This window comes from Cupressus sempervirens, chromosome 11 (assembly GCF_028749045.1).
Source record: "Cupressus sempervirens isolate cs-2001-9-10 chromosome 11, ASM2874904v1, whole genome shotgun sequence".
NCBI lineage: Eukaryota > Viridiplantae > Streptophyta > Pinopsida > Cupressales > Cupressaceae > Cupressus > Cupressus sempervirens.
In genome coordinates, this window is record NC_143128.1 from 638,448,379 (window position 1) to 638,465,340 (window position 16,962).

General features: G+C 35.4%; 1 protein-coding gene across 2 annotated transcripts; it reads right to left on the reverse strand.

Moving 5' to 3' along the window:
- Positions 1 to 1,182: 1,182 nt before the first annotated feature.
- LOC149531384 (uncharacterized protein At2g39795, mitochondrial-like) lies at positions 1,183 to 5,207 on the reverse strand. Of its 2 annotated transcripts, XR_016358757.1 has the most exons (4): positions 4,669 to 5,207; positions 2,791 to 3,134; positions 1,773 to 2,076; positions 1,183 to 1,663 (listed from the first exon to the last, which is right to left on the reverse strand). XR_016358757.1 is itself a non-coding variant. In XM_089810057.1 (3 exons), exons 1-3 carry the CDS (start codon positions 4,942 to 4,944, stop codon positions 1,917 to 1,919), a joined length of 780 nt encoding a protein of 259 aa, XP_089666183.1. In that variant the 5' UTR covers positions 4,945 to 5,207; the 3' UTR covers positions 1,756 to 1,916. The 2 variants fall into 2 exon arrangements, 1 of the variants encoding a protein (XP_089666183.1); XM_089810057.1 differs by lacking the exon at positions 1,183 to 1,663 and having other exon boundaries at positions 1,756 to 2,076.
- Between the last annotated feature and the right edge of the window lie 11,755 nt (positions 5,208 to 16,962).

Below are 16,962 nucleotides of genomic sequence, written 5' to 3' on the forward strand. Positions count from 1 at the left end.
CTCAAAAAAAAATGTGATCGTAGACCTGGATGGTGTCGCAAGCTCAGAGTGACCAGGATGCAATGGCTTCACTGTCAATGTAGATTTGACCTAGACCAGACGGATGTCTTCACCATCGAGATCTGTATTTTATCTAACCAAACAGAGAACAAATTTCTATTCCAAAATAACAATTCTACAATAGCAATTGGCAATTTTCAATTCCTATCCTCGCAACCAAATAGGCCATATGGGTAACAACTAATTCCAGCAAGGATAGGTAGCCTTGGAGTCTGCCAACACATGCTTTCCTAGCGGATTTTATTTTGTTAGCAAGGGAAAACTATGGAAGATTAAGCATATCGAGCCAGTTGTCTTCTTGCTGCCATGTGGTACACATTCAACACTGTGAAACCACTTGCAAACCAACATGACCATCCGTCAGGTTTCTACATTAAGTGGTTGCCATCCCTCTCCCTCCAAAAAAGGCGCCCTCCTTTGTTTTTACAGTATATATTAGTAACTGTTTTTTATCTTCTTTTGACACAATACACAAAATTCTTTTTTCTTTTTCACATTCTTAATGCATTAATTAATAATCTATGTTTTTCAATGTTTCTGTAAAGCAAAAATAGTTATCTTGATGTTGTGTTGATAATTGCTAATGATTATTATATTTGCATGCAGACACTTTCTTATGAGCACACCATCTTTTTGACTAAATTAATAGGTGAACTTTCACCTATAGCAATCTCCTAGCAAATTAGATCACCTATCCATAAATAGGCTCACTTAAATATGTAGCTTATATTGTCTACAAAAAAATTAACAGAATGGCAAAATATCATCATGGTTTTACTTTTCACTAGAAACTCTGACATGTCCTAGACATGTTTTAATCAAAAAGTCGGAAGAATGCATGGTGTGCACAACTCAACATCAAAGATTAAAGCATCCAAGATGTGGAGTGACCTGCCGCTCCCTATGAAATACAAGCTCTATTCAGCTGAATCAACCATTTTTTATATGATCAACAACATATATAGGAATCTAAATAGTTTTTATTGTTCCAAAGGATCTGTGCAATTCAAAAGATAAACGAGATATTGTTGAATCTCTCTCTCTATATATATATATATATCCAAACAAGCCTCTGCAAGGAAAATAAAATCTAAAACCTATAGGCTTGGAAAAAGTGTGCAATTGCTAGAAATAGATAGCTTTTAAATTTAGAAAAAAACAGTGTTCTCAGAAGCTGGAATACTCTCTTACATCCATTGGTAAAAATAAAATAAAAATTGTAAAACCCACTGTAATTTTGAACAGTTCAATTCTGCATTCATATTACATCATCCCGTCCTTGCTGATATCATATTGTGGTACTAACTTCTTACTTTCTACCAGTCCTCAAGCTTGATTCACAATAACTTGTCCTATGTAACCCATTGGAAGCTTTAAAAATGTGGCTTCTTCTCATCTTTCCCTTCATACTCTACAAAACCCTGATATAATCAGGATGATATGTTGCACGATATTAAGCAGAAGCTTTTGCATATTTATTATCATAGAAAAAATTAAACAAAAGGTTGTGACTGATCATGATTAATCAGTGATCATGGAGGATTTGACTTATTCACACCGAATTTGCATTTGACCATTTGCCATCTTGACAAGCATTAACGTCCTGTTGCCAAAAGGGACATTCATCCATATCAAGATTAACCTTCTAGAACAAAATTCACAAGACAAGATTCCTGTAATTAAATGAGAACTTGCTTGTAAAATGTCCATACCATTAAAAAGGAATCCGAATTACATTGGCGTACAACCTCAGACTCTGAAGGAATTGAGTCAGATGAAGCATTAAAATTCTTGGTACAACATCCTTCTTTATTTCATGAAGGAAAAATGTTTGAATTAAAAAAAAAGAGTAGACTCTACATCTCAACAAAACTCTTCACATTTTTCAACCATCTAATATACTCCCTGGAGTCTTTGTTTATCATGTATTCCAAGAGGAAATTTGATAGCTTTCCCTTGATACCTCGTATTTCAAGGTATTTGTGAAAGCTCTTCTGCAAATTCTCATCCAAGTCCCTATATTCAAAAAAGATAATAGTTAATAATTATATACCCTGAAAAACAGGAGACCATAATATAAATAAAAGAACCAAATCCTATAACCTTTTTTTATCTAATTAAGAATTAAAATCCCTCAAATATGCAGAGTTATTTATTTCAAAAGTGAATCCTTTAAAAACTAAAAGGGTAAAAGAAGCAAATCTTTAAAAATCCTGAACCTTGTCTCTCTACTAAAAGCTCAGCATGCAAACCCTCTCCTTCAAAGGACTAACACTAGAAACAATCATTTCCATTAAAGGGAACTAAATCAGATGTAAAAACCTTCTAAGGCCCAGAGCCCTGTTCATGGACACTAATATTCACTCTAGTATTGTAAGCTCACATATTTTGTAACAAAAGCTTGAAACCCTAATCTGACAAGAAACCCAACAAACCCCTCCAAGCATCGAACTGCAAGTGCCCTGTTACCCACTCATCCTTTTTAAACTCCAAGAATGCTTCAATCAAGTGATGAAGATTGACATGAACCTTAAATGCTAAACCATGTAAACACATAAACCCTCTGCAACTCTGCAAGCCCTAGTAGAATCTAAACCCTCTTAAATCCTTCCTAATTTTCTTAAAATCTGAACACTCTTTATCTGACTCAAAATCCTTACTAAAACTGTCCATCTGTAGTTGCAGCTATTGAAAGAATCAGAAGAAAATTGGAAAACTTATGGTACTTACGTAAAGGCTGGCCCTTCATAGGCAATAACATCATCATTGTCTTTCGGCTGCTTAGTAGACATCATATCAATAACAATCTCATCAGGATATGCAGAGCAATTGAACTCCAAGCTGGGGCCATCACCCTTAGATACGGTCACATTAAAGTTCAACTGGGGCTGTTGGGAACCTTTTCCTTCATCATCTTCATCCTCATCTTCATTTTCCTCTTCCTGATCAACCATGCCAATTCCTAATACCTCAACTTTGATATCCTCATCCCCGTACTTCCTCTGCAAAATAACTGAATGCTCCCCAGGATTATCTTCGATAGTAAAAGGAATTGTACCAGGGGGTACCACAACCTGTTACCAACAAGCAAATCAAACAATTTAAGGAACAGGCCATAATGAAATTTGCATCATTCCAAAGACACTTTGGAAACAAATACCATGCAAAGAAAGCAACTCGCATGAAGTAGAAACACCACATTTTTTAAACCTTATCGATAAACAATAATATTGGGTAGGACTTACAAATATTTTGTCCCAACCTTCAACAGATTTGTTAACATATTAGTGAATACACAATTCTAAAACTGCAACTAGGAAGATAGAAAATAAATCCAAAAATCATGGATGATTTACTTTTGAACAAGATACTTGTAAACCTGCAAACTGGACCGCAGAAGAACTAGCACACGAGAAGCTCGGATTTATTTTGAATTTATATATTTGTTGAACTGCAACCCAATATACTAAAAGCTCTTAATAATAGTTTTAATTTAACAAAAAAACATGATTAGGAAACCAGTATGGAACAGAATACTCAGAGAAGGCCAATATAAAAAAATATTTATATAATTAAAATTTACAAAAAATCATACTTTGAATGGACAATTATAAAGAATATACACTACTTAAAAAGCTTAGAATTGAAAAAAACTGCATTTGAAAATACTGAAATAAAATGTCAATGAAAGCATAATTCAAGAATACTGCTATTTGTTAATTATCCTCATGAAATAAAGAAATAAATTTCAAACCATAATCGCCTAGAGACAGAAGATAGTGAATGGGAGACAAATGCCATTAATAACATGGCAAAGGGGAGTACTTGATGATAACTATATTTTCAATCAAATGATGAAAATTCAATGTATGCTCATATCTTAAACCTTATTATTGTTTCTCTTCATGCTGTTACATCTTTGAGATTTACTAAAAAAAACCAAAAAAAATTAGTTTTTTATTAAATAATTAAAAATTGAAGTTTTTAAAAATAACTCTTTAGTCCTTTTAGCTTTTCAAAATCATATATCAACACACCAGGAAAACAGGCAGTCTAATTTCTATGCTAAAAATAAGAAACCTCTTAAGGAAGTTTCTCATTTTTCCAGGGATGGTTCTAGCAGACAAAAGGAGGTACAGAGGAATTTCATCTTCAGTCTTTTAATGTCTAAAAACATCTCAAGATGGGTCCTCAAGGCAGGGACGTGTTTCTAATATGCCTACAAATATCAGGGATCAGGGTACAATTCTCCAGGTAACTGTGCTAAAAAAAAATCATAAGTATAATTCTCAAATCAATACAATTAAACAGATCTTAGTGAAGAATTTATCACTCATACATAACAGACTTCTATAACAACGTAGCAGAGCAGTTGATCCAGAAATAACAATTGGATAAAACTAAGCATTGATTCCCAGACGAAAATTACAATTGCTACGCCATAAAAAACAATTTTAACAACGAAAAACCTTAGTTAAAATAAAGAAAGAAAAACTAGGAAAACTATTCAAGCACAAAATCATCCAGAAAATCTCCGATGCAATGTAATTTTTGAAAACAATAAAACCTAGAAAGACTCATTCGAGTTCATATTTTATTTGCCCGTACCTCAGTTGGAGAGTCGGATTCAACGGCGCATTGTATTTCACTCTCGAGAACTTGAATAAGATTCACATCTGTTTTTGTTGTGGCAACAGCCGAAGAAGCAAAAGAGGCGCGGCTCTCAGTCGACGGATTCCGCTTTCTTATTTGCAGCCTGCAATGGCTTTGAACGGAACTCCCTACGGCTGAATGAATTGCCCTCTGTCGGGTCAAGGTTTTGAGGGTCATTGCCGCTGGAACAATGGTGCTCCTTGCTCTGCGCATTATTTGAAACAAAGCCATTGTTTGATTGCTGGAATTTCACAGAGTTAATTTCAATCAAAAGATTGAATGATAATTGTTTGAGCAACAGATTTCAAGAGTGAGTTCCTTTTCTTCTATGGAATACGGACCTAAAGCCCTAGCTAGGGTTTAAACGTTTAGATGAACGTTTAATTCCTACCATTTTGTCATAAACCCTAATTGGGATACCTTCAAAGGTTCCCTAGATTCAAACTACAAAAGAATTGAATCTTTCTTAAGACATTTAGTGTAATGAAACACGTAGTACAGTATTTAATTTGTTTAGGTTATGACCGCGGAATGTTACATTGTAGATGTATTTTGTAATAAGTTTTGTGAACTTTTAATAAATTGTATATTTTAGTAAAAAATATATTAATTCCTTTGTCTATGTAGTAGTTTAAAATAATATTTAAGAGTTTCATTAATTAATTTTTAAGATAATAAAAAAATTAGTGTATATGGATAAAATTTCTTTAATTTTTTCTGATTATTCTACTATAGCCTTTTATGATAGGAAATAGGAATTTAAATTGTAGTAAAAAGTATAGAAATCTAAGGGGAATTTTTTAAATAAGTAGATTGTGGAAAGTTTTTTTTCTAAAATAGTCTATATTAATGATATTTTTGTCTCTCCCTAATCTTAGTCAAAGCTAAGAAATGCATACCATGATTATCAAGCTTGAGACTGTCGACCAGGTCACAAGGTCCAGGATATGGAGAGAAGTGAAGGCAGTCATATCAAAATTATTACTACATGTTCATATGCAAAAATAATGTATTACTTTGCCATTGGAGAAACTTGTATAAAACTATTGATGTATTAAATTTTAGGGGAGGAATACCTTCTCAAAGACCTTGCGGTGTTAAGGGGCATCTGTATATAGTAGACAGGGCGCTTCGTCCTAGGCTATACCGAGGATTTTCTTTCCCGTTCATTTTCCATTGATGCCTGCACCTGAACGAGGATAAATATTGATGTAAATATTGTTAAAAATTAAATAATATATAGGCAATTGCCTTTTACCGATAAAAAAATTCTTTAAATTTGAGGGGGTGTTCTAATATTAAGTGTTAGAGTAAATAATTAATTTACTAATTATTTATTCTATTTACTTAAGCTTACTTAGGTAAATGCATTTCATTCATTATTTGTAGTATAGGAGTTAGTAATAAGTTGTTGACAATACGGGAGTTTGTTCTCTCCTAAGTCATACTTATCCTCTCACCTTGTTTGAGGACTTTCCACCTTATGTGGATGTATGCTTAGTTGTCACACTTATCTCCTAGCATCTTCTAGCTTGTTCTAGGAGATTCCTTGAGCTCTTTATATTCGGGCTCCCTCATTGTATTTTCAACACAACAACACTTTCAACATATTGTAAATACATATTTTCTTGTGTTTGCATACTTGTTGTCTCTCATGTCCGTTTAGGGTTTTTCCCTTGCCCCGCGCTCTCCTCTCCTTGGCTTCTCTTTGACAGGTTTTTGCATGCAGGTGATCTTGGGCATTTTCGGAGTTCGATTTCGTCAACTCCAACATGGTATCAAAGCCTCCTTACTGCTGCTTCATTGAAGAATTTTTGAAGCCATGATTTGGAGTCACAAACCCTAGTTTATTTGTGCATTTTTTTTCAAATTAGGGGATCAGTGATTTTTCAGAGCACTTTCAGCCCAAACGGATGCTACCATTGGATCCGGAAGGCTGTTTACAATCAGGATTCATATAAAACTTTTTATTTTTGGAGACAAAGCTCTGGGAGGCCAAAAAAAAATTTCCTAGAGAGGTCGTACGAACAATTTTCAAGTCATTTATTGTGATTTTATTTTAAAAATCGCAGGGCCACCAATGCGGCCCTACCCGCACGCCACCCAGGCACCGCTGCCTCTTGCAGCGCAGTCGCGGGGTAGCTGCTACATGACCACCGCTCAGCTGGCCCGCCACCCTCCCTATGGTGCCTCTCTTCTGCAGCGCCGCTCCGCCTCTGATCCCACTGCTCCTCCTGTTCTGTGACCAATTTTCCACCTCGGCTCAGTCTGTACACATCTGCTAATACATGGACATGTCCTCCGTTTGACACGCGTCTCAAACTTGCTGCGTATTTTGCACAGTCAGCAGCCGCAGGTGTGACACGTGGCATGTGTGTCGCGTGGCCCTGCCACATCAACTTTCTACCACATGGCATTTTTTTTTGTGCCGATAGTTTCCAAGCCATCAAATTTAATGGCTTGAAATGGTGACATCATCATGATGTCACCACTACATCATCAGACCTTGCTTACACCTCTCCAAGTTCTGTTTTGGAGCTACTGTTAGTTTTTTTACCATAACTTGAGCATACGGAGGTATTTTTCCGATCCAAAAGAAGCATTGAAAAGTTGGTTCCGAGACAGAGATATTGATGCAGGTATTTTTAGGTTTTTATGCATTTTTATTACCCATTTTTTTAGTTGAAGTCCAAAGTTATGTTTTTGACTCCGGCATGCATATCTTTCGCGTCCCATGTCAGTTTTTTGAAAATTTTATATTTTTGAAAAGCTGGTTCTGTCACCTTTTCATAAATGTGGTTCTTTTTTCTTACATTTTGGCCCATGCTCTTTCTATCATATTTTTGGCATTTTTGCTATACGGTGGATATCTTGAGTGTTTTAGACCCGAGGATCATTTTCCTGGCATGGTTTCCTTTGTTTTGGGTTGTATTTGTTTTGTTGCAGCTTTTTTTTAGTTTTGATCATTGTAGCTATCATTTTGAAGCACTTTTATGTATCGCACTGAGATAAAGTGTCACTTTTGTATTTCGGGGTCATGAACGTTGTTTTTGAGTCAGTTGTACATGCACTATTTTTATAAAGCACCATGGAGGGGATAGTTGTTTGTTGTTTTAGGCATTCTCCCTTTGTCAAGTGAGTGTCCCTTCCATGACATTAGCCCCATGTAGCATCAGTGTGACCGTGTCTTTATAGGTGTGTACCTCTTCCTCTCTCGTCATTCTTGGTTCGTCTGCAGGAGATTTTTTTATTTTTTTATTTTTTTTTTTGGGGGGGGGGGGAGTTAATGTTGTTGTTCTAATGCATCCATGGTTCGATGGTTTGATAGTGTGAACTATGTATTCAGTGGTTGATCATATACAAGGCGATTGCAGTGGCTGGCTACCTATGCATTTCGTTGAGATGGATCATCTACCATATAGACATGCTCAGTTCGTGCCATCTTCTTCCTTGTTGGTACTTCAAATCAGAAGTTACGATTTTCTTCTAATGGCAGATTTGCAACTTCTTCATGCTTCAGTGATGCTCTTCATGATCACTCCTTGTTCCTGTTTTAGAGGACATTCCCCTAGTTGGAGGCTTCTTCAGTTCTTCACTAGGTTTTTACCTCTTTTGGGGGGAGGGTTTTTCCCACGTGGTTTTCTCTCTTTCCCCGTTTTCAGAGGTTGCATTTTGTTGCATTGTACATGGGTAGCTAACATGGCCTTGTTACCAGGACCCATTCTGCATTTTGCATTTTTTAATTTTGTGAGCTTAAGGCATTTCCCTAAGTTGCACTTAAGGGGGGGTGTTAGAGTAAATAATTAATTTACTAATTATTTATTCTATTTACTTAAGCTTACTTAAGTAAATGCATTTCATTCATTAGTTGTAGTCTAGGAGTTAGTTATAAGTTGTTGACAATATGGGAGTTTGTTCTCTCCTAAATCATACTTATCCTCTCACCTTGTTCGAGGACTTTCCACCTTATGTGGATGTATACTTAGTTGTCACACTTATCTCCTAGTGTCTTCTAGCTTGTTCTAGGAGATTCCTTGAGCTCTTTATATTCGGGCTCCCTCATTGTATTTTCAACACAACAACACTTTCAACATATTTTAAATACATATTTTCTTGTGTTTGCATACTTGTTGTCTCTCATGTCCGTTTAGAGTTTTTTCCTTGCTCCACGCTCTTCTCTCCTTGGCTTCTCTTTGACAAGTTTTCACATGCAGGTGATCTTGGGTGTCTTCGGAGTTGGATTTCATCAACTCCAACATCAAAACTTAGGGACATGATAATATTTTCTTACATAGAAAAAATTAAATGATTAGTGAGGTCTATTTATATATGAATTATAAACCAACCTAAAAGATATAAAATTTTCACTTTTGGTATGAAGGATTTCGATTTTTTTTCAGATTTGACTAAATAAGAGCTAAATTGTACTATAGGATTCATCATCAAGGTGATAAAAATAGTAGAATAGATACCCATTTAGCTCTAAATACAAGAGAATAATGAATACAGGATGAGGGATTTGTACAACAAATTAAGACTAGAAATAAATAAAAAGCACAAGAAAAAAATAAGATCACACATTCAAAAGGCAAACAAATGTTTAGAGATATTAAGATTAATAACAATACCCAAGGGTATTGTCAAATGGCTAATAGACATAGATATTTATATTTTTTTTTACCAATGCTACACATTTATAATTTAAAGAGTTTTTATATGAATTGTTTAGTTGAAAGCATCTTAGAGTGCTCTAAAGTGTTGTATCACAAAGGTGTGTCACCCACTCCAAGACACCAAACACATCCATACTTGCAACACCTTGAATCCTTGATCAGTAGTTGAAATTTGATTTCTGCAATTCCTTGTAGAACTTCTTTAAATGTTCTTCTAATCATGTGTATGGTGAACTTGAAAAAAATAGTTAATGCTTATTCCTTTCCCTTGCCCTTTGTCGTGTCTTTGGTAGGAGTTGTTTGTGTTTTGAAATATTTTCTCATGTTCCTATATCAACTTTTCTCATGCAGTTCAATGTTTGTCAATGGTTAGGTTTTGTCCTGAAAGGTTTGGTCACTTCGAGTCAATATCATGTGTGTCTTTTTGTTATTCATCCATGTTTGCAAGTCAAGAGTCAAATGTATTAGTCTTATTTTATGTCAATTGTCATCACGTCATCTATTATGAATTCATCTATGTATGCATAGAGTATAATTCTTGCTAAAGTATATACTACCTTCTATACCATCATTCATTACTTACAATACTTCACTATACACACCAAAATTTGCATGTGCAATACATAATACATCTATCATATCATCACAAACAACTCTCTTCATATGTTGAGGTCACCTCATTATATAATATTATCAATATGCCTTCTAGAGATTGTGTTGATTGAAAGATACCTTATCTTGCAAGTCAACTCTATCCCAATGAAGCCATGGTTTTGCAACTTCCCAAGCATGTCAAATGCTTTTCCCTACAAATGAACCTTGAATTTGTATTGGTTCTTGTGCAATAAAAATAGTCTGGAAGCCAAACTCTTTCCAAGATGGGTGATGCAAAAGAATGTTGGAAATATTCAAGACATGATAGGTTACTAAGAGGGGAGGGGTGAATCAATAACCTTAAAAATTTTCTTTAAATTTACCACACATCCATCTATGCTACTACATACATTAGTTCTAAAACATAAAACATTCATTACACAAAAGAACACAATATTTGGGTGACCCAGAAACCTTCCAAATAGAAAGTAAAACTAGGGTGGGGATGATACCCACAAACTTCAATACTGTAGCATAAAGTTGGCCTGTTAAGGCTTACATTGATCACTTCTAGTGATCTGCCCTGTTAGGAGCACAAAGGATTGCTAGGTCCACCTTGTTAGAGGATTTACAAGCATACAATGAAGTATGTACTCGGTTAGGAGATTTATACAAAGACTATTAAGTCTACCTTGTTAGAGGATTTAAAAAATTGATTCACATGTTAAGATGAAGCAGTGGATCTACTCACAACTGATTGTTGATAAGATCCTTTATGCACTGATCACCTTATGTGATGAATATAACTTTTCTGCCTTTGTATTGACCTTGCTGTATTCCTTGAACTGTTGTTGAAAATCCTTCACAGATACTTTTCAAAATTACTTCACATTACTTCGTTATTCTTTCATATATTTGATATCTTACAATACATCTTACATATATACCTTTCAAATTTATAAAATTGCAAGGTCAACCAAAATACAAGTGAACAAATACATTATAAAGTCGGCCCAACAGTAAATAACTCAGGTTCACTGAACTAACTCGGTGACCTTCTAATACACGGCGTCCACTGCATTACTTAGCATCATCATGCACTTGATAGAAGTGAAGGCTCTGTCCATACTAATCACTCAATGCAGTTCTAAACTCGGTAACCACTAGTGACTCGGTAGATGTAGTGTCACTCGGTAGATACCACATATTGAGTTTACCTTGCTTCACTCGGTAAACACTACTTCTTCCAACACTTGGTTTACACTGAATATCCATGACACAAACTTACTGCTCGGTAGACACTATGAAGCACAGTAGACACTGAGAAACTTGGTAGACACTGTTGGTCTTGACATTTCCTATATTTACTCAGTAGCTTTAGGAATGCTTGGTGTAAACTGCATACCTGCTAAGCTTACAAGGTAACCACTGGATGCTCGGTAAGCATTCAGAATTGAGTAAGTGTTGTCACTAATGACAAAAATAATCATAATTCCAACAATCTCCCCCTTTGGCATTAGTGACAAAAACACTTATGAACCAAAACTTTTGTTAACTGACATTCTGATTTTGATTGACCAAAATTGATCTTTGTAAATTTGCTATATATACATATCTTACATATCTCCCCCATACATATGGCATACATAGCATTTATCTATACATATGTCAATTTATTTTTATTTCTTCACAAGTCTCTTTTACTCCCCTTGCTCTCTTCTCTTGTTCATCTCATACTCCCCCTTTTTGACAATAATGCCAAAGAATATATACAATAAATTTAAATAGAGACACTAAAATGTGAGAGAAATTTGGAGTGTACCTTGAGAATAAGAGACAATGTCTTATCCCAATTATCTTGCAAAATTTTTCAGGAGGAGAGAGCCACTTGAACTTCTACAGAAAGTTCAATCATATGATCTGCTATAGAAAAATTGTTGTCTTGAATCAATATTTTTGAATCAGTAATATGTTTCTGTATTTGGTCCGTGACTGGAAGGATCATATTCTGGATGTCAATCAATGTAGATCTGATCTTGGCTTCTTCTCTAAGTAACTCTGCTTGCATTTATGACAAAAATTTCACCTTTATGTCATGTAAAGAGCTTGAACTATGGTCAAGATGTAACTTTTGAGCACTAGCCTTCATTTCCACATCTATCTTATTTAATTTTTCTTTAACATCCTTGGTGTACTCGGTAACATCACAGAGCTTGCAAAAAAGTAATGTTACATTTGCAAAAGATTGCTCAAGGTTGCTCAAAATTGTGGATAATTCTACCTGCTTTATTGCAATGTGCTCAAGCACCTTATTGTCAAAATTTTTCTCTACCTTTTCAATGAGCTTCTCTTTCCTAGAGATGTCCTCATTGAACTTATTTACAGCCTCTTCTAATTGTAACAAAATATGTTGAGATGGATCAACATCAACACCAATAGCTTCAGTAATTATATTTTTGGCATTCTTGATTATTGTGTATTCTCTGTCCCTCTCTTTTCTTAGTTGCTTTTACCTTGCCTTTAGTTCTAAAAGTTGACTGACCATTCTCATTTCATTGGCTGAGGTTGTGTCTAAATCTATCTTGGGAATAATAATTTCTTTATCCATGTCTAAATCTTCATGAATTTCCTTACCAGTAAGTAGAAGTTTTAGAGGAGTCTTAGGTTTTACTTCAATGCTTACTTTCCTGGATTTAGAAACAGAAACAATAGTTGATATAGATCAACTAGCAAAAAAAACTTGAATTGGTCCAACTAGAGGAAAACTGAGAGAAGTACCAACTGTATCCAAAATTAATGTGCTTCCCAAAAATGATGTACCAATAGGTAATGTACAGGCTGGAATATTTATAATTGAAGTACTAACAAAGATTGGTGCAGTCAGAGCTGTGGTAGACAAAATTATAGAATGGGCTATCGAGCTTACTGTACATGGAGTAGAAGAAGTTGGCATAGTTGATGATGTTGTGATTGATTGCTCGGGTGTTGATGAAGAGGGTTGCAGCTCGGTAGATGAAGTAACTAATACTTCCATAGAAGATGATTGGAGTTGTGGGGTGGCAGGAGTAGATGATATTTCTGATGTAGATGCAATCAATCCTATTGAAGTTGTCTCCAACCCTGATGATGTTGTTGACTTAGGTGGAGAGTGAGGAAGGGAAGCAATGACTTCTACTGCAATCTTCATTGGGTCATCTTCTTCATCCACTTCCTCCTTGTCTTCCTCTTCAACTTCTTCCCCTTTCTCTTCATCATTAGCCCTTAGTGCTTGATAATCTTCAATATCAATAGTAGCACATGGAGTGTTTTCATCTTCTTCATCATCACTATCACCATCATCATCCTTGATCACAACTGTATCATCACTAGGCTTATGCAGATGATAGATATTCTTCTACATGTTTGTTAAATCTCTTACAACATGCTCAATGTCCTTAATTAGAATCAAACATGTGTGAAATATAATCATCATTTTACCTTCATTATTCTTCATGGTTACCTTTACTTCTGCCTCAGTGAGATTTGGTAATAGATTCTTCAAGGATTGTTCATAGATGTCTTTTGCTATTTGTGTGGCTAATTCCCACCTCGATTGCAGTCTTACTAATAATTCTTTTGAGATCTGAGAAGCAATCTGATCTAGGGAATACTTCCACTTTCCCACTTTGGTGAGTGCTAGCTCCTCAATCTGCATCTTTTCTACATCAATTCTGGTTTCAAACTTTAAAGCTTTGAAGTTTGTGATGCCAACTCCTTCTTCCATTTGTTTCAACCTTTCTTGGAAGGTAAGTTGGGGCTTGTTGAATACTACTTCACCTTTATTTTTTCTTTTGCCTCTCCTGGTGAAAATAGTTGTGGAGGCCTTTGGAGGTTTAGTAATGATAACCCTCCCTTTCTTCTTTGCTGGCTCTACCTCTTTTTCTGATTCTTGCTCTTTATCTTCTTGTTCTTGATCCTCTTCTTCATCCTCTCCTTTTCCCTCGATAAGCATTAAGGGACCAGTGATAGTTTTCATCTTAGCAATATTTCTCTTACCTTTGTTGATTGCTTGAGATAGCTTAATTTCTAATTCAATCCTAACTTTTGCCTCATCATAAGTACCAAACACTGGTTGCTTTGGATCTATATGCTCATTTACCAGTGCTTCAATGATGTCCCTGGTTTCATCAATATTGACCTCATAAGGAAGAGGTTTCACCCATGCAACTCGGGGCCTAACTGCCTGAATGTATACTCTATTGTAGTCTACCATGAAACATACATCATCTTTATAGTCCTCAACAAGTTTAGGAGGAATCCTGAACCTGTTGTTCATTCTTTCTTTGAAGTCTTCAAAATAATTATCCATTATACTATCAAAGTTTACACCCATTTCTACTATAAACTCATATATCTGATACAAAATGGGAACATCCTTTCTCCATACGACAGAACCTTTGGATGGAAAGAATTTTTGCACATAAAAGAAGAGACATGTTAACAAAGAACTGAATTCACAGGGATTGTTCTTTGATGACCTGATGCTATCCATATTCTTGTTTAGTTGCCTTATTAGTATCTCTGACATGTCATATTCCAAGTTTTTCTTCACAACTTTGAATGCTAAGTCTATTGCCTCACATGGCACGTTGTTCAAATGATTGGAACTGTAAATCTTGTGAGCAATTAAATGAATTTTGAATCTCAGCTCTATGTTGGTAATGGTGCTAATTTTTAAGCCTCTACTGTCCCACTCAGCTAGGGTTTTCTTTTGGAGTTCATCCTGACCTAGGGCTTTGATGGATTTAGCTTTGCTCAGAATGGGAAGACCAGTAATCTTGTGAATCATCTTTTTGGTGATCAATACGGGCCACTTCAACCATAACTGACCATTGTGGACACAACTAAGAATATACCTAATCCATTTTATCTGAAAGCTTCTTGCCAGATGTGATATGTGAGTCAACCCTTTTGTTTCCAAATGCTTGTGCTCAGGTTTCAATGAACCATCAACATGCATTTCTTCTAAAGCACTATCCATTTATAGGGTTCCTATCTCTTGAATTGAACATTTAAAATGAGTGCGAATATCATTAATTAGAAGTATCTTTGGTGGAATTTGTGATTGTGTGCCATTAGGGTTGAGTGCCTCCACCACTACAGGAACTAACTTGAAATTTTGTGCTTTCCATTCTACACCCTTGACCAACATCTCTGATCCTCTTTTTTCCTTGCTATTGTTGGTGCTTCCAGATGCCATTGCTACTTGGTAAGTGATGCAAATCTTCGAACAAATTCCCTCACTGCAAATTCACTCAAAATCACTTGAAATTGCTTAAATGCACCTGGAGATCTCTTTGCTCTAAGGATACAATGAAAAATGAAGTTGAATTCTACCCATTTTGATGAAAATTTTTCCATTAATGCTAGGTACCATACTATCGTAGTGCGTGACAGACTGTCATCCACTAACCTAACTTGGCAAGAGTATCAACTCAGTAGATGAACCAAATTACTTTTACTCCTGAACTTGCTCGGTAAGGTCTTTAACCACTTTCCTCGGTGGAGTTTGTTGCAATCAGTGAAAGATAACCTTTCTGTGATCCTGGTGTATCTAGAATACTGATTGGATCATTTGCATTCCTCATATTTCTTGGAACTACTTATGATTTCCTTGTTGAGTACAGCTCCAATACATTCTTAGGAATTTAGTTTGAGGGGATGGAGTCACCGACTTCTTGAGTGACTTCACTTCCATGATTTGAGCTTGTATCTTCAGTGGATTTAGGAATCCATTGTTGCTTCATTTGTTTCCTTATGTTGTTAGCCCTTGCTTTCTTTTCATCTTCAATTTTGCCTATATTCATGCAGTTTTTAGCTATATGACCGAGTTTAGTGCATGTTTAACACCTTATAGTAGTGTCCTGCTTCCTTAGGTGATGCCTTGCACAATTTATACCAGTGTGTCCATATTCTCCACAATAATGACATCTACGCCAAGTCTTGTAGTCCCATCCAAATATTGCCTTTACAAGTTGTTCAGCTGGATTGAATGATTTGGATCTAAATTGAGATGCCTTATGACCTTGATTTTTGCATTTGTGACAATTACCTTCAAATTTTGGTTTATCCTTGCATTCATTGGCTTTGTGACTATGCTGATCACAGTTATATCACTTTCCATTGAATTTTCCTTTTCCATTGCTCGAGCATTTTTTTGATGTATGACCAATTTTCCCGCAATGATTGCATGAGGGTTTTAGATTCCTCTTTGCACCTTGCTTGGAAGATTCACCTTGTTCTTCATTGTATCCAAGTCCGGCTTTACCTTTTTTCTTATGAAGATTCTACTCATTTTGCTGAATCAGTTGATTCATGTCTTCTTGTCATTTCAACATTCTTTCATTTATTTGTTTTTCAGTATTTAGGTCATTTTTTAATTTTTAAACAATTTTCTTTTCACATCTTAGTTCTCTCAATATTCTTTCATTAATTTTCCTTTCATAATTTAGATCACTTCTTATTCTTTCATTCTGTGCTTTGAGAATCCTAATTTCTTCATTTGCTCTGGTGATTTGATCAATGAGGTCTTCATGCTGATTGGATTGATTTTGTCTTTCATTGTTTCTTGCCTCCAAGTCTTCATTTGCCTTGTCAAGTCTAAATATCTCCATTTGTCTTTTAGATCTTTGCTCAAGCTGCTAAACTTTTATCCTGAGAACCACAAAACTCTAATACCAATTGTTGGAAATATTCAAGATATGACAAGTTACTGAGAGGGGAGGGGTGAATCAGTAACCTTAAAACTTTTCTTTAAATTTACCACACATCCATCTATGCTACTGCATACATTAGTTCTGAAACATAAAACATTCATTACACAAAAGAACACAATATTTTGGTGACCCAGAAACCTTCCAAATAGAAAGTAAAACTAGGGTGGGGATGATACCCACAAAACTTCAATACTAAAGCATAAAGTTGGCCTATTAAGGCTTACATT